This window comes from Arvicanthis niloticus, chromosome 11 (assembly GCF_011762505.2).
Source record: "Arvicanthis niloticus isolate mArvNil1 chromosome 11, mArvNil1.pat.X, whole genome shotgun sequence".
NCBI lineage: Eukaryota > Metazoa > Chordata > Mammalia > Rodentia > Muridae > Arvicanthis > Arvicanthis niloticus.
In genome coordinates this window covers 34,529,707-34,548,589 of record NC_047668.1, presented here as the reverse complement: position 1 = coordinate 34,548,589, position 18,883 = coordinate 34,529,707, and the positions used below count along the sequence as shown (strand labels likewise).

Sequence of the window (18,883 nt, the reverse complement as noted above, 5' to 3'; positions counted from 1 at the left end):
TAAGACAGAACCTATTCCTGATGAAAGTTCTTTCTGAACTAAGAATAGAACCATCATTTCTCAAGTTGGTAAAAGGTTTGGATGAAAAACAAATAAGTAACATTTCTAGTATATAATGGTGAGAACAAATGTTTCTTCCCTAAAATAAGGGAGAGTACAAGTATTTCTTGTTGCTACTTGTATTCCACATTCTGTTGCAGTAGATAAGAGAATAACAGACTTCCTGTTGCAAAAGAAAGGAATTAAACTATAGGTGATATGATCACTTCCATACACACTCAGATGCACACATACATGGTTCCTTACCCAGATGCAAGCTCACAAAATCCAAAGAAGCAAGTGGAGCTAATAAGTTAGTTTTGCATTACTACAGACTACAAAATACATAGCTCATGTACTATTAATCAGTGTTCTATTATTGCGAAGAGATTCCATGACCATGGCAACTCTTGAAAGCATTTAATTTGGGGCTTGCTTACAGTTTTAGGAGTTCAGTCCATTCTCATCATGGTGCAAACTGTGGTGACACACAGGAAGACATGGTACGGGAGAAGTAGCTGAGAGTTCTACATCCAGATCTTTAGGCAGCAAGTAGAGATAGACCCTGAGCTTTTGAAACCTCTGTGCTCACCTCTAGGTAGGGACACAATTCCTCTAACAAGGCCACACCTTGTTACCTTGTGCTGCTCCCTGGTAACCAAGCATTCAACTATAGGAACCTTTGGGGCCATTCTTATTTAGACTATCACATACAATATTTAGAACTCAGTTTCACTTTCTGTGTATTTCTGTTCTTATACACAGGCTATTGGACTTCATTGACTTTAATAATTATACTGTTTTTATATAAAGAATAAAAGAATATCTTTATTTCTCAGAGATCAGTTTATTTCTTCAGAACCCACTGTGCTTTTTACTTATTCTCTATTAGTTCGCAGAGATAAAGGATGAAGATGATAATGTGGCTAAATATTAACAAGTAGTTTCTTTGAGCAAACAATTAGTGAATGGATTCTTTTCTTATTTTTGTATATTATCTCTAAATGTAAATTTTCATCAAAATGAAAGATTATAAAAAATATAAGTATACTATAGAGAACTAATTTTAAGATGGAAGTAGAAATGGACACATTTCTAGATAAATACAACCTTTTAAGTGTCTACTTAGAATTTGAGAGCATGACTCATACTCCTATAGCCTTTAAAGAAATTGAGTCTGTTGTTTAAACTCTTATCATCAACAAAACATTGACCCAGATACTGCTTTAAGTGTATTTTTTGAAGAATTTAAGGAAGAGGAACTCCATTATCCTAAAGGACAGGAACACTCCCGACCCACCAGATCCATTTGGTGAGTCTATTACACCCTTAATACTGAGCTCAGACAAAGATGATAAAGAAAATTATAATCTAGTTCTACACAGGAGTATATGTTGAAAAAATGCTAAAATATTAATTACCACAACAGAGTTCAGCAGTGTCACTGTCTTGACATAAAAAGTATACTTGACAGTTGATTGGGAGGATATCTCACAAGAAGCCTTAGATGAGTCATCAGACCCTTTCAGTTAGGTATTTGGCATCCAACTCTTCATTTGATTCTTGATTAGCAAATATTTTCTTCCATTATACCAACTGCATTTTTACTTTATTATTTTCTGTGTGTAAATTTGTGTTTTTCGTATGTGTTGACACCTGTGTATGTGTATACATATCTATGCCTGTGAATGGGGCTGCCCAAATTGCTGGTTTATATCTCATCTTGTCTGACATGGAATGCTGACTAGGACCCAGTAATATTTTAGGTGTCTGGATAGTTGATGACAAAAGATGGACTTGAGATTGGAGAGGACTTTTAATTTATTTATTTTTAACACTGTTTTTTTTGTCATCCAGCTACCCTGACATGTAAAGCATTGCTGTTCCTAGTCACACTCCATGTCAGATATGAGATGAGACTTAACTCCATAAAACTGTTTTTGAGCAAAGAGAATTTCTTTCTTTGTCTTGTATTTGCAAAGCCAAGGTTTCTCTGATTTGAATTCAGAATATGAATAAAGACAAATTTACAATTCATATCCACTTGGCTTCTTTGATCAAGTCTGCAGGCCTCCTCATTCACCATGTGATCTCTCCACAGAGATCTCTGGCACAGACTTTCCTCTAAGTCATTTGCATCTTCTTTTCTTTTGATCTTAGCCTGCTTTACTCTGACCTTTTCTCAGTCAGCTCACTTGACTTAGAAACCTTTGTCAAAGTCCAAAAAATGATATTCCCTGATAATCCTCATTTTATACCTTTGTCTGGAAGAAATAAGGAAGTTGCATTTTCTCCCCAGGCTCTCCTGTGTTTGTAATGATAGGCACCTCTCTTCAGTCTCTTCCAATATAATAGTAGCTTCTTCCTCCTCACCTTGCGCCCCACTCCCCCTGCCGCCCTTCTCAAAAATTACATCTGAAAACAAAAACTCCCAAACCTGGTGTGATAGTCAGCATTCTCTAAAGGAACAGAAATGATTAAATGAATGAATATGTATATTAAGGTGATATATTAAAGTGCCTTATAGGCTGTGGTCCTGGTATTTTTAACAGTAGCTATTTCCTAATGGAAAAGCAAAGAACCCCGTAGTTGTTCATTTCATGGGACTAGATGTCTTGACAGTCCCCATCTATTGGTGAAATTCTCAGAATTCCTAGAGAGCTGCTAGTCTCCAGTTTGAATTAGGATCCTGAAGAAGTAGCTTCTAATGCCAGCAAAGGAATACCTCAGCAACAGGATAGATGAACTTCCCAGCAAGAGCAGGGCAAACATGCAAAAAGAACAAACCTCCTGCTTCCATGTCCTTTTTTTGTGGGCTGACCAGCAGTGTGGTCCAAATTTAGAGTGAATCGTCACACCTCAAATGATTCAACCAAAAACATCTCTAACAGACATGCCTAGCTACTTGGGTTTTAATTACAAATGTGGTCAGTTTGACAACCAATATTTGCCATCACAAGTCTACTTACTCATTGTCGACCTGATGCTTAATCACATTTTCTTATGTCATGCTTAATTTCCAAATGAAAGCAATAACCAGATTGTGATTCTACCCTGCATGGTGGAACTATCTTATGTGTAGCTACACATACATTATTTATTTTAGAATATATGTCAATGTTTCTTGAAGAATGCTTGGTCTTTAATGTCTCATAATTTAAATATGATAACCACTGATAATGTCTTAAATTGTTATAGTGTATGATAAAGAAAATGAGTAAAGAAAACTTATAATATCTGCTTAACATATTTGTATATATGTACAATTCTTAACATTCTTAACAAAATAGGTCAGAAATGCTCATGTCACTTATAATCCTTTTTACTGCAACTGGTCATTGACCTTAGCTAGTATTTTTAACTACTGTCCTCTTACCCGTTTTATATTCCTTCCATGTTTAACAAATACCTTTAGCAGGTCTTGGGGTTTTTTGTTTGTTTGTTTGTTTGTTTGTTTTTGGTTTTTTCCTGGAAGAGTGACTCATAATTTTATTCCTTAAGAGTCTGTGCCTTTTATCATTTTGTTTGGATTGGGTTGTAGTAGTTTCCAATTGACTTTAATCACAGGACATGATAACACCAAGAGATAACCTAAAGGATCTCTTGCACTGAAGATCTAATATTTCCTTTTTTCATTGTACAGAAGCAATTCAAATTCCCCCAGCATTCTGGATCAATTACTCCTCCCAACACTGGTAATCTTTTCCTTGACCATTCGTTAAAGGGCATTAGAAGCTCAAATTAGCAAGTCTCAACCTTCAGTTCAATGGAATGTTTGTTTTCTTCTGGCAGGAATGCTCCTCTGTCCAGAACCCAAACTTTTGGGCCAGTAGAACTTAAGATTGTGGGGACAGGAAATAAAAATTACCTTACTTTGTCACTAGGGGAGATAGTGAGTGAAAGACAGCATTTCCTTTACTCGAATTAATTCCTGGATTGGTGAATACTAGGTGTGGGAGAAACTGCCATATAATGGACTTCGATTCAAAGCATATACCACTTCCTGAAACAAGTTCTCAAGTCTGCTGTCTTTTAGCTGGTTCCATAACTATCCTCAAACAATCATTCCACCATTCTATTAGGCCAGCTGCTTCATGATGGAGGAGAACATAAGTCAGATCAGTAGAGTCAATGAGCATGGGCCCACTGTTGTACCTTTCTAGCTATGAAGTGAGTTTCTTGGTCAGAATACATGATGTGTGGGATACAGTGATAGTGAATAAGACATTCTGCAAGTCAATGATAGTTGGGACTGAAACATTTTGTGCAGGATAGGCAAATTCATTTTTGTCGTATTTCTGTCTTCTGAACCCCTCTGTTGTAATTCCTGTATGAGGTATCCCTAAGTATTTCTCTTTTCTCATGTCACGTGTGGCATATGGGGAGTTTCTCACATATGGTAGTGTTGGACCTAAAGATCCAAAACCAGGGGACGTGCTCCCCCAGAAACACTCACGGACAGGACTCGCTGCAATAACATGAGGTTTATTGATGATTCGATGATAAGATCACAACTAGTATACTGGGGTTCTCCTGCCTGCAGGCAAGATGAACCCTGAATTAAAGCTAAAGGCAGCTTATATACCATTTTTACAGAATTTATGAGGGCAGTTATACAATTACCACTTAAACAATAACCACAAAAGCTAAATTTCAAACAGCCGTTCCCAGGCCTCATTTCCATTCCCAGGCCCAGTTGCTAAGTAACTCAAATTTGCACCTTATCTTTTACAACAAACAGGGTCAGCTTAAGTGTCTTCTGTTTACCCAGGTTTTACTATGTTAAGGGCTCATAAACTCCTATCTTGGGTCTTTCTTCCTGGAATGTTTGTTTGAGTCTTTGAAATGTGCTTCTCCCAGGGATGTATTCCTGGGGGAAGTTCATGTTTGAGTTTAAAACTGTAATCGGGAGCTTCTTATTAAGCTTAAGTGTTTACAGTAGCAGTTGCTGCCATCTTCATGTGGAGGTATCCATTCGAATCAGTTTAGCTGGATCTTGCTTTTAAGCAAAGGTTTATGTTTATTTTTATTAATAAGTATTTTATAAAATCATTTACATTTGTTGGTATAGATGAATTTCACTTCAGCGCCCCACAGGCTTGCTCTATGAACATAGTCTCTGAGCTAGTCTTTCTTTGTCCACCAGCTGCTCCTTCTGGAGTTTCATTTTTTTTTTTTTGCACAGACTCTATCTTTCTGGCTCTTCCCAAATGTATCTGGCTTTAATGTATCATAAATCTATTATTTTTTCATCTAGTCATCCCAACTTCTTACATACTGCTCTTGCTACTCTTCTACTTTGGCCTTAGAAGAATCATCCTATTAAGTTCCTAATTTATAGTATTGTGACCAATCAAACTTCTGTATTACTATCAGAAAGTTTTTCCTAAACTGAAGTCCAGATCATTGCGTGGTTGATAGCTTGTGCGTGTGTTCGGGCATGGGTCCTGTTGGGTGGAGTTGTGGTTCCCGCGGGTCAGCTGCCCTAGTCATCTAGAACCGTGGTTCTAGGCAGCAGAAGCGCAGGATTTTGACTGAGTTCACTTCATGTGGCGCTGGGCAGATGCTGCAGGGCTCCGCCAGGGCACGGGAGATCTCAGTCGGAATTCCCATGGGGGCAGGGCTTTAGAATGGTCATCTCCTGGCCGAGGCAGCCTGACCCAGGAGACCGGTGGTCTGTCCTTGGGCTCCTAGACACCACTGGGGGGCCGTGGAAGAACAGATGTGGGGGCATATGGGGCTGGTCCCCAGCTGAGAGAAATGAGGGTGGGGGAAAGCCCTGACAGCACCTTTCGGGAAAGAGACTCTTTGTTACTTGCACATGCTTGGCTGACTTGGCGGCTTGGCTAGCTTGCTTAAATCGAGAGGTCTTCTGGTGGGAGAGACAGCAGTGGTGACAACAGCTCATTAGTTAAAGGCCTTCTCCACGGTTTCCCATGGCAGGGCCCCAAAGACACCAAGAAGTCCATGGTTTTACAAGCTTTATTGTCATGGCAGATGGTAGATGAATCTGGCTTGGACCCCCCCCCACCCCCCCCCCCCCACACACCCAACTCAGGACAGACCTGAGTTAAATAGGGAGAGAGGAGGGAGGCGGTCCGGGAAGGAATGCTTAATTGGCTATACCCTCTGGCCTTTAGGCATCTCATTAGTATGTAGGTCTCTTGAGGCCCTGAAGCCTGTAGTCAGGCCCTGAAGCCTGTAGTCACGCCTTCTACCTGTGGAGGAGCTGGTAGGGGCGTTGTCCTAGGTGACTGAAAGGCATGGATCAATGGAGGTCTTAGACCGTTTGTCAGGAGCCTGGGGTCTGGGAGCGTGGCGAAATGTATCTTTCCCTTGCAGGGTCTCCGGCCATCTCTAGCCAGTGCTCTACCAGAAACTAAGCTGTCTTTTCACAGTCCCACAAATCATTATGATACTTTCTTGTTAAACCTCTCAGGTAGCTGGCCAGCACCTCATAGAACGCACAGGTGCCTCTTGATCTTACCCTTGCCTGTCTTTTCCAAATACATTCACTCCTGCTTACCCTCCGTCTCCTGTGTCGTGTGCTTTTCTTTCCATAATCAGTGTGGAGAATGTACTCTTGCCTTTAGGTCAAACACAAGAGATTCGACTTTATAATAAAGAGAGTCCCATTGTTACACACAAATGTGAGAATGATGGCTCATCTACTCAGAGTAGAGCAGGTTTTTCTCACTTCATACTATATGGAAGAACTATCCCTTATATTAATCTATAAGCAGGTTGCTTGAGATAACTTAAAGGCATTTTCTGCATTAGTATTTATTGAGGAAATAACTTTAGTTTGTTCAGAGCTTTATGTTGATTATTATTTAGTTTATTAACTCCTGGTGTTTGGAATTATAATTTTACCTCAGAAGATGAATTTTTATTTTTGCTTCTAAAAAGTGAGATTTGAGATCATATAAAATTAAAATTCTTTGAGGGGAGGGGACTAAATATGGCCTTTGATGGATTTGAAATCTGTAGTGCTCATCCCATGAAGGAGATGAAAGTGGGAAAAAAAAGATTATGTATAACAACTGCAGAAAACAAAAAACAAACGAGGGAAGGGAATCATAAAAAGCCATGATGAAAGCCATGGATGGGTGCCCATCGCCCAGACACCCCTGTAATGGATGCTTAGGAAAAGGCAAAGCTGTAAGATGGCATTTCCGTATTGTGGTTTAAGATCACATCACAATACAGTGGGGGGAAATGAAGAGATGTGTGGAATAGAGACAAAACTCTATTCCAAAAACTTTCTCTTACTAAATCTGTGATGGGAAATGAAATAGACTTTCCCAGAAAGTATAATTAATTTATTAGTTAAAATATTAATTTTGCTTCCATTTTTTTCAGTTACAAAAAGGTACCAAATGTTGAGAATATTTTGTTATTCATTTTAATGTGTAAATTTTCTTAAGATTATTTGTGGAGAGAAAATTTCTTGGTCTATGAAAAATGCCCCCCCCCAACATGTTTTGATCCACTTTTTCCCCCCTAGCAAGAAAAGTAGTTCACATTAGGAATCATGTAACCTCACTTTAAAAAGAGACATCTGCATCCTTCACTTACAGGATTACCTCAAAAAGGCAAAGTTGAGTCAATCTTAAGAATGTAAATGTAAGACCAGGAGAAACGAGAGAGAGAGAGAGAGAGAGAGAGAAAGAGAGAGAGAGAGAAAGAGAGAGAGAGAGAGAGAGAGAGAGAGAGAGAGAGAGAGAGAGAGAGGGAGGAGACACAGCGAGAGACACACAGAAGCAGAGAGACAGAGAGATTGAGAGAGAGATTGAGAGAATGTAAATATGAAATTTCCAGGTATCAAAGCAAGTTGATTTTGATAGTATGGTCAAACCAGACCTAGTAAAACATACCCATAGTGACAGTACTCTGGATTCTGAGGAGATGAATTGTGATGAGTTCAAGGCCAGTATGCTCTATATGTATCACGAATCCCTGTCTCACAAGAAACAAAAAGGAGAAAATTTATTCTTGCCTTCCTTGAGTTGACCAGGAATTTTGTAATCTCTCTTTTGGGTTGAAGTTATGGTATTAGACAAGGACTGTACTGTCTCCTGAGATTCAGTAATCTACTAAAATAAACATATAAATTATATTCTAAAGTATGTTGTTGAAGCCTGTCACAATGTGAGGATTATTTAATATTAAGGAATCTATTAATACTTCCATGTCTCTAATAAAAAAACATACTTAAGTCTACATTTGTCTTGGTACAGAAAAAAAAACCCTTAATATTCAGGGTTATTATTTTTAAAATTCATAGAAATTCACCATAAATTTTTTTTGTCATTTTTGTTTGATTTGGAAACATTATCCAACTGTGCATGTAGCTAGACTGGTTTCAAACTTAGGATCCTCTTGCTTCAGCCTCCCGGGTGTTGGGATTACAGATATGCATCACCATTTCTTGTAAATATGTTGAGTGTGTATGTGTGAGATATGTGTGTTTGTATATGTGTGCATGCAGATTTGGAGGCCAGAAATCAATCTAGTGTCTTACTCGATCACTTTCCTCCTATTTTTGGAGACAGTCTCTAACAGAACCAAGAACTAGTAATTTTGGCTAGCTACTGGCTATTAGCTGGCCACTAACACCCCCAGGGTATGAATTTCTCTGCCTTCTTATATTGAGGTTATACATACATGTCTTTATGCCCAGAATCTACACCCAGGTCATCATGCCTGTACAGTAAGTACTTTACCCACTGAGTCATTTCTATACCCACAAATATTCTTTGATAGTGGTAAAATAAATGCTAAAATTTTAACATCATAACTATTTTTAATTCTAAAGTACACTAGTATTACCTATATACACCATGTAGTGTGTGTGTGTGTGTATATATATATATATATATATATATATATAACAAATTAAAAATTATATATACATATATAATACATAAAATATACAGATTATTTATATATATATATTATAAATTAAAAGATATTTTTTCTTTGGCTTATTTTATTTAGCATATGCCTGCAAAGTTCATCTGATTTTTAGTATTTGACAGAATTTATTTCAGTTTGAACTCTGAATAATATTCTATTATATGCGTGTACCATGTTTTCTTTTTAAATATGTTTTCATTGAAATAGAATCACATCACTTCCCCACTTTCTGTCATTCAACCCTTCCTCAAGTCCCAATTATGCCCTCCATGCTAAAAAGTTAATGACCTTTTTTTCTTTGACTATTTATTGTTACATACATACATGTGTGCAAGAATATCTATCTATGCACAAATATACATATATGATCTGCTGAGTTCGTTTTTTTCTGTCTGTGTACATATATGATGTCAAAACTGACCATCTGTGGTGGACAACCAATCCGTGGGCTCATCCTCAGAGAGAGGATACTTCTCCTTCCATCAATCCTCAGTCACTTGTAATTCCTATTCTTGGGGGGGGAGGGGCATGAAGTTTCTCTCTTCATTGTTAGCATGTTGATTGATAACAACATTATCCCAGTTTTGGTTAGGTAGCCATTTCTAGGAGGGACTATCTCACAGCAGAATTCCTGGTTTTCTGATTCCTAAAGGCTTTCTGCTCCCCGCCCCCTAACATGTTTTCTGCCTGAGTCACAGTTGCAGAAGCTGTGAAATAGATGAATCCATTGAGGCTGGGCTCCACACTATCTATTGATCTCTGTATTGTTGTTGTGGTTTTCAGTGGTGGTCTCTATTTGCTGTAACGAGAATCTGTTTTTATGGGGTGTGGTACCACAGTTATCTGTGGGTATAAAGCTGAGATATAGAGCATATTAAGGAATTATGGTGGTCTAGCAAAGTGTTGGTAGCAGCTTCTTTTCTAAGGTCCATGATATCATTAGTGCCAAGAAGCTGGCTGGGTTTCTAGTAGCAGGCAGATCTTCCTACTGTAGCATGGACCTCAGTCTAGTTAGCTCACTGTTGATTGCCCCTGACACGAGTGCCACTTGCTGCCCCATGCTGATAATTGCTGTGTGCCTAGCTGTTGCAGGTGTGATGGTTGTTTCTCTCTCTTGGCAGCTTGCACAGTATTTTATGGTACCATGGAAGCTAGACAACAGGAAAGAGGCTTTCAGGTCAGATACAGCTTGAATCATCTGAATCCTATGTTCTAGGTATGCAGTGACTTCAGTACTAGGGGCCTATCCTCAATACCTGAGAGAGAACCAAGGGTACATTGATCCTCTATGTCATTTGGGATTTAGTTGGCCTACCATAGCCAAAAAGTTTCTCATGCCTGGTACTAGAGATTTTTGTCAGTCTATGGTTCTTGTGGGGAGGAAGCATTGTCAGCCCAAATGGCTTAACTGTGTGTGTTTGTCTGTGTGCGTGCGTGTGTGTGTGTGTGTGTGTGTGTGTGTGTGTGTGTGTGTGTAAGTGTAACTCCATAACACTTTATCAAATAACCTTGGTATGCTTTGCCTTCCATCCCTGCATTGCCTTCTGTATTGGCCACTTATCCACTAATTCTTTGGGATTTTGTAGGTTATTTTCACTTCTTTACTGTTGTAAGTAGTGATGCAATGAGTCCAATGGGCATGTAAAATCTCTTTATCTGAAATAAATATTCAGAAGTAGGATTAGTAAATCATGTGCCAATTCTATTTTAACATCTCTGGTGGCGGGACAAGAACATGCCACAAGTATCTGGGAAATCTACCCCTCCTTGCCTAGTTTCTTGCCATAAGAAACATTGGGTTTACCAATGTGCACTGCAACCTGCAGCTTTTTATGTGGCTTCTGGATTTCAATGGCAGGTCTTCATGCTTATGTGACAAGAACTTTCCCCACTGAGCCGTCTCCACAGGCCTACTGTCATGTGTAATGCCTATAGTATTTTACTTGTCTCTCAGAAGTGTGTATGAGCTCTGTTTTCAGAACATCCTTCTAAAACTTGTTATGTTTGGGTTTGTTGTTTTTGCTTGTGCTTTCTGTTTGTTGCCGCATGTAGCCCAAGGAGTGTGAGGGTGACTGAACACCTGACAGTCCTGGCTCAAAGAAGGTGCTGAAATGATAGGCTTTGTCTCTCTTGCCTTGTTTGGATAGTGGCCAATATATTAATGGGTACAATGTGTCTCTGTGACTCTGGTTTGCACTTCCCTGCTGGCTCGTGATGTTGACCCTGCTGTTATTTTATTTGGAAAATGTCTACTTAATTTCTTTCTCTAATTTTTACTGGCTCTTCTTTTGATGTTATTTAGAAGTGTGTTCCAAGCATTAACCCCTCATTGTGTCTGTGATTGGCAAATATTCTTCCTATCCAGTTGATTTCATTTTCAAATTGTTTTTATTTACGTACCCACATTTTTTAGTTTTAATGCCAGGATCATGTCCAGTAACTATTGCAGCATATGTTGTCTTGGAGCTACTTCATGTTTTCCTTTAGGAATTTTTCTGGTTTAAGTCTTGTTAAAGTCTTCATTTTGAGTTACCTTTTATTGTGGTGTAAGGTACAGATTCTGTTTCCTTTTTTTAACATGTGTATCTAGCTTTCAGAGTATGTTTGTTGATCAGACTACACTTTCCTTGTATAGCCTTGGTGCCTTGCTATGGAGTTTATAACCATGTGAATGCAAAGCTTTGGATTCTTGCTATGTATTTTGTTCTGGTGGTCTTGTATATGACTCTGTGCTAGTAGTTTTGATTTAATTTTTACTGCAGTGATAGTGTTTCATTATTAAAATATATATTATATAGTTATTTTTAAATTAGTATATACATATATAAAATTAAAATACTTAGAAATTACCATATGAAATTACTATCTTTGTATTTCAAAACTAGTAGAATACCACTGACAGACATACAAAAGTACCTTAATATAGTTGCTTAAATTTCTTAGAATGTAACGTTATTCTAAAATGAATACTTTATTCTAAAATATTTTTCTTTTTAATTAATTTTTTCGAGATTTTCAAAAACTTATGTGTATGGATATTTTGTCAGCATATACAATGTGCCCTGTGTGCATGCAGTGTCTGTTGAATTCTGAGGGCAGAAAGCAGTATTGGATCTTAGCCATGTGGCTGCTGGGTCTTCTGGAAGATCCGCGAGTGCTCTTAACTGCTGAGCCACTTTTTATTCCCCGTGTTTTCTTTTTTAAAAATTCTATGTATATTAATACTTGCCCTTCATTTTCAGTATTTAGTTATAAAGCATACTCAAATTTGAAGACAAGTATCCAAATACTTTGAATTAATAGTAATTCTGTCATTTTTGTCTTTTTTAAAAAAATTGATAACAAGACTTTGAGCATTCTTTTTTATAATGCCAGCCATCCTGATCGGAGTATGCTTTGTTGATCTTGTTATGGTCTCACAAATTGCTTGTGTATATCAAAGGGTGAAGATGATAATAGTTCACATTCATCGAGGGTTTGTTGTATGTCATGTTCTGGCCCAAGGCTTTTATTAACCTCTGTAATCCTCATAAAGTGCTGCAGCGATGGTCCTCCTGCCAGCTCATCTTACAGATGCGGAGATGAGGGCTGAGGATGTCGACATTCCTTGCCCAAGGCCGTGGGGCTAATGAGTAGAAGAGCAGGATAGGACAGCAAGTAATCACTTGAATGTAAAACAGAACTTGAATCTTCTTTACCTTCTATTGGTGACTTTATTATGTATGTGTATGACCAAGTGTCTGTGAGTGAATGTCACACGTGTGGGGGGCACTCTGGATTAGGAGTTCCCAATAGCCAGGCAGTGGTGGCGCACGCCTATAATCCCAGCATTTGGGAGGCAGAGGCAGGCGGATTTCTTAGTTTGAGGCCAGCCTCGTCTACAGAGTGAGTTCCAGGACATCCAGGGCTACACAGAGAAACCCTGTCTCGAAAAACCAAAAAAAAAAAAAAAAAAAAAAGGAGTTCCCAATAGTTGTGAGCCACCTGATATGAGCGCTGGGAACCTCTTAGGTCCTTGAGAAGAGCTATCCTTGTTATTATCTGCTGAGTATCTTCCAACCTTTGTTACACATCTTGAAATAACCAAGTGTTCTCCTGTTCTGCATCTTTGCCTTTCAGGATGGACAGCCTGAAATTTTATACATGTTTTGGAATGCAGTCACTCTGGCACTCTCTTCTCACTTTCATGCAGCGACAAACTGTAAGTTACTCTCCATTTAGATTCATTTCAGTTGTTTAGTTGCATTAAAAATTGATGTCAAAATTATTGGTTCATAAAAATAATTTATTATTATGTTAAAACTATCATTTTAACATGAATGCTTAATGAGGAATCTCTTAGCCATTTGATTAGTTTTACAATTAATACTTAGAATAGCATTCTTTTTGTTGCTGTAGTTGAGACAGGGCTTCTCTGTATAACAACCTTGGCTCTCCTGGAACTCATTTTATAGATGAGGCTGGCTTCAAAATCAGAGACATCCACTTGCCTCTGCCTCTAAGCACTGGGATCAAAGGCGTGTGTCACTACTCCCAGCTTAGAATAATATTCTTTTTTTTATTGGATATTTTATTTACATTTCAGATGCCATCCCCTTTCCCCATTTCCCCTCCCTAGAAAACCCCTATCACATCTCCCCTTCTCCTTTTTGCTTTTATACAATTTTTTTTTAATGTTAATCAAAGGTTTTATAAGTTTGGTAATGCTCAATAACAAGATGCCCATACAATTAGAAGTGTAACCCAATACCCAACGTAGATATATCAACTATCTTTGACTGGTGGAGACACGTGAACATCTGCCTCCATGTTCCCCCACCTCTTGTCACCTAGCTCCTTCTCCTCTTCTCCTCTCCTTATTTCTCTTCTTCCTCTACTTACTCCTTCCATCTTAGCTCCTCCTACATATCACCCTTCCTGTTAAAATAAAACTTTTCTCTCAAAATACAGTTAGAGCATAACTATACCAATTTGTGTCAGTAAGGTACAAGATAGACCTAATACCCAGTCCATCATTTTGTTGACTAACCAGAACCTCTGTCATCTCTCCTAACTAAAAGACTTAGTTCTGAACCTGGCTTTTTTCTTGGCTTTAGAATGAATGTCAGCTGAAAACCATTCTCTCAACTCTTTTCTCTCAAAGTAAATAGCCAGGATTGGCTATGAGACTATAAGTTTTCAACCCCGTCAGAAATCCGGGATGACTGAGTTAACTGAAATTATGGGAAGCACAAAGCATAGCTTCTAAAACTTAGCCAATTTATAGAGACCACTGAGCACCTGGACAGTCCCTATACTACAAAATGTTGGAGCATCTGATCTTCAGCCTTCTGGCCCAGGATCATCTGACAGACCTAGTGATGCAGAATTATTAAGGGCTGATTACTCTGTCTTGGCAGATATAATCAGTCAAGTTAAACACTGCAGGGAAAAAACTGAGGACCCACAAGCACAGATCTCTGTTGTGTTGGGTGGTGTTGTTCCCAAGAGTCTGCCATGGCTTAGTCAGCTGGAACTGCAGCTCAGCATGGCAAGAGCATGCAGGGATTTTGACTGAGTTGGTTCTATGCATGGCACTGGGCGAGTGCTGCTCTGCACTGCACAGTGCTGAGCTGTGAGAAGAGGCCAGGGTGCCCTGGGAGTGGCAAGTCCCTACTCAGTCTGGTTCTGCAGGGGTGCAGGGCTCTCCTGTGGGAATGCAGGGGCTTGGAGGCAGCTGGGGACTGGGTGGCAGGCACCGCAGAAAGTACTTGCTTGTTCTACTTACTTGCCTGGAAGGCTGCTGCTTGTTTGAAGATGTGCCCTGCTGCTGCGGAAAGGTAGAGAAGTTCTCCAAGGGAGATTAGTTGAGACCTTCTCCATGATTTCCCACAAGGGGCCCCAAGAGACAAGAGGAAGTCCTGGGTTCCAAGAGCTTTATTGACATGGCAGATGATAGATGGTCTGGATGCACCCCCACTTAGGCCAGGGGGGACCTGGATTAGATAGTGAGGGAGAAGGGGAGGAATACATAATTGGCTATGCCCTCTGGCCTTTAGCTAACTCATTAATATGGAAATCTCTTGAGGCTTAGACCTGTAGTCAAGCCCTCTACCTGTGCAGGGTGACTCAAACCTCTCTGGGAGAGGCTGAATGGCACAGATCAAGTGGAGATCTTAGACCATGTGTCAGGATCCTGGGTTTTGGGGGTGTGGCCAAACACCTGCAGTTGCCCCATTGGGATCGGAGTTCGTGTCACACCAAGAACCGAGCTATTCTCTCATGGTTCTACAAAACACTGAATAAAGTTTCCGAGAGTTATTTCCAGACCCTGTGCACATTGTGATCACATTGTGCAGTGATCATGAGGAAAGGAAACAGTCTGAACTCCAAGGTCGTTCAGCTTCTGCCTAGATGTTCCAGACAGCTGTACAAAAACACAAGATTCAAGGAGTTGCTCTCATAATAGTCAGGGTTCTCTGGAGTAACAGAATAATGGAATTACTCTCTCTGTCTACAGAAAGGGTATTCCTTGGAATGATTTGCAGGCTGCAGTGCCTCTAATTCAACAATGGCTAGCTATGAACAGAAAGTCTAACAATTTAGTAGTTGCTCAGTCCACAAAGCTATATGTCTTAGCTGGTCTTCAGTATATGCTGGAATCCTGAGGAAGCAGGCTCCTATGCAAGTGAATGTACAGATATGCTAGCATGGAGTGGGAGGGCAGGCAAAGAGCAAAAGCTTCCTTTTATGTCCTTATATTAACTTCTAGCAGAAGGGTGACCCAGATTAAAGGTGTGTCTTCCTCAGCATAAAAGGCTTCTATCTTCCTGCCTCAAAGATCCAGACTAGAAATGGATTCACCTACTTCAAACCAAGCCAAAAAAAAAAAAAAAAAAAAAAAATCTCTCACTGGTGTACCTTCCATATCTGGACTGTAGTTCATTCCAGATATAGTCAAATTGACAACAGAAGAATAGCCATCACAGTGGGTTTGCTTAGTTGAACTTAAACACAACAAAATACGTCATCAGCAATATAGAATCACATAGCCAGTATGTAATTACAGTGTGCACATCTGGGACAAAGAGCAAAGTAGGATTCATCCCCAGGAAGAGCAGAGACATTGGAGAATCAATGGAAAGAGTCAAACAGGAGTTTAAAGCTCTTCTACAAGCAGTTACATTTGCTCAAGTGTTTTGGAGGCAAGTGAGTAAATCAACCATATAAAGAAACTTATGATATCTAAAATTATTTCATCAATGAGAATAATAGCAGATTCAACCCTAAAGGAAGGAGGAGGGGATTAAGGAATTAAAGTCATAAACACCAATATTTTTCCAAGTAAAGGCCCAAGGAAGTAAAGCAAAGAACTCTTTGACTTTCTGCATTTGTGGGACTTATATGTCTAACATATATTCCATGAAAGTCTTAAAGCTGAGAGAGAAAAGGAACAAAGAATTGTTGAAAGTATTCAAACCATCTGTGTTATGAACTAAATAATACTTGTGTGTGTGCCCCCACCACACACATGCAATTAATATATTGAACCGAAGTGTCCAGTATGACTATTGGGACAGAGCTTGTTGTGTGACTTTTTCTGGGGAAATTTGAAGAAATGTCTCTTCACTGTAGATAGGACACTGACAGACAGTGAAAATCTTTATCGAAGTCCAGCTTGCTGAACCAGTGAATTTATTAGGGCTATTTATGCAAGCATGAACAACTCAGACTGTCCAACTCACGGTGACTCTCAGCAGCTGCAACATCAAGACATCTCATGTCAGTCAGTTTTACTCTTAGGTGTGATTGGAATTGCCTTGTGGAAACAGGGTTCACAAGTTCCTGGTCCTCATCCTTCCCCTCCACCCACACCACACAGTGGAAGTTAATGAGGTAAAAGTCCTCACTGCTGCTCCAGTATGGAGGAAGCAACTACACCACAGGGATCTTGTGGAAGAAGTTAAGTTAAATAGCATCATAGGGTAGGGCCCTGATCTCATGGAGTTTATATTCTCATACAAAAGAGACAAGTAAGAGCTTGCCTGCTGTGAGACTGCTTGGCAAACTGGTAGCCATCATCAAGTGAGAAAGAGAAAATGAACCCTGTCTAAATTTTTATTTTGGCTGCTGTAATCTAGCATTGTTAAATATTAAAATGTACTTTTTCACTTTTTTTTAACAAGTCCTTTAAAATACAGGGTTGTTGCAGACATGATTCTTTTCCTTTAATGACTCTTAATTTTTTTTTTTTAACTTTTCATTCTATTTTGTGTTTCTGGATGTCTAATATAAGCATTCCATGGCCTACATCTGGAGCTCCAAGAACAACTTTTGAATGTTGATTTTCTCCTTCTGAGTCTTCTTGCTAGTCCTCCTCATGAGCCATTTTATAGGGTTCCTAGCCTAGTATCAAAAGTAATGATGCAATTGGTGTGTGTGTGTGTGTGTGTGTGTGTGTGTGCGCGCGCGAGAGAGAGAGAGAGAGAGAGAGAGAGAGAGAGAGAGAGAGAGAGACATAGAGACAGATATTCTGCTCATGTTTGCCTGTCTTACTTTCTTTACCCATTCCAGATCTCAATACTTGCCATCCATTCTGCTTTACCTCATTTGTTCTCTCTGAATAATCAACCCTCTGAAAGCAAGACAGTGCCTCATTAAAAAGCTCAGATTCTGAATACCTTCCATATTAGAGCCTGGTTTCCCCTGCTTGACCTTCAGCAGCTGCTTGGACTTTCCTCCTCCTCCTCGAGCTGTGCGTTCACTCTTTCTCAGTCTGGTTTTGAGAAAGCTCTTATTGGCGTCATTGGTGCTTTCTGTTCTGCCTTAGAATTCTGGTTTCTTCTTGAATGTGAACTTACATCTTCCAGTCTAGTAACAACTAAAATACAAGCCTTTTTCTTTAGTTACTGTTTATTCTCCTTTTGTACTCTTCTCTATTTCTCATGAGAGTGCTTTCTACTTTTGTCTTCATTTTCATTCTGTCCATTTCTCAGCTAAGTGTAACTAACAGGTCTGACTGTCTTGCACCATTCTATTGAAACTGTCCTCATTAAGGTTACCGGTGACCTAATTGTAAAATTCAGTGTATGTTTTTCAGTTCTTACCTCTTGGGGCCATCTGTTTGTGAGTCAAAGAAGCTACTGAGAGGAAATATAATTATTTTAGGCAGAGATTCTCATTAATATTTCACATTTAGAGAAGTCTGTATCTTCTGATATCATTATTACTTTAATAACTTCCTTGGGGAGAATTCCAAAGTAAGTTGTTTGTCAAGTGTCTTCCACTTTTATGGCATGCACAGTCCCTGCAGTGCGTCGTAGAGCTTCTTCACATTCTAGCTGCTGTGCTGAGGAATGTAGCCATCTGCGGAGTTGACGATTGCAGACAGTGTAACAGATTGTCTAAGTAATATTTTGGCAGAATGTATCTAAGGGGAAATTTTCTTAGTTGGGAACATGTTCTTACTGATTATGCAAGTTCATGCCTAGCAAAAGTAGTCAGTCTACTAGAAAGTATAGTTCTCGGGTTGAAACAAAATAAACTTCAATTTAGTTGATTCAAAAAATAAAATGCTAAACCTATAACCATGAAGATAAAATTAATTAATATAGCAAATTCTTTTGATTATCTGTGGGTCATGATTATTTCTAAAATATGGTTTCTAAGCCTTTTGTCTATTCTTTTCTCTTGTAGTTTCCAGATAATAATATTGACTCAGCAACCTGTTTGGTATGATCCATGTTTTTAATTTTCAACAGAAACAAGCAAAGTGAACATAATTTCTTTTTCTCATTTGAGAAAAAGAATTTCTTATCGTAAAAATGTTTCATTCTCTTCATAGCCCATATTAATAATTTATCTGCTGTGTCTGATTACCACCACCACCTGAATATGGTCAATTAGACTCCCATAACACAAGGAGTGCTCTTCATGGAGGTGGCAT

The 18,883-nt window shown here is 39.0% G+C and overlaps 1 protein-coding gene across 1 annotated transcript in view; it reads left to right on the top strand.

The window, feature by feature from the left end:
* Cog5 (component of oligomeric golgi complex 5) overlaps positions 1–18,883 on the top strand; it is a 288,970-nt gene that overhangs the window by 169,091 nt on the left and 100,996 nt on the right. The window contains exon 11 of the mRNA XM_034514294.2: positions 13,078–13,159. Within this exon, the coding sequence (XP_034370185.1) occupies positions 13,078–13,159 (82 nt within the window). The remainder of the gene's footprint in view (positions 1–13,077; positions 13,160–18,883) is intronic.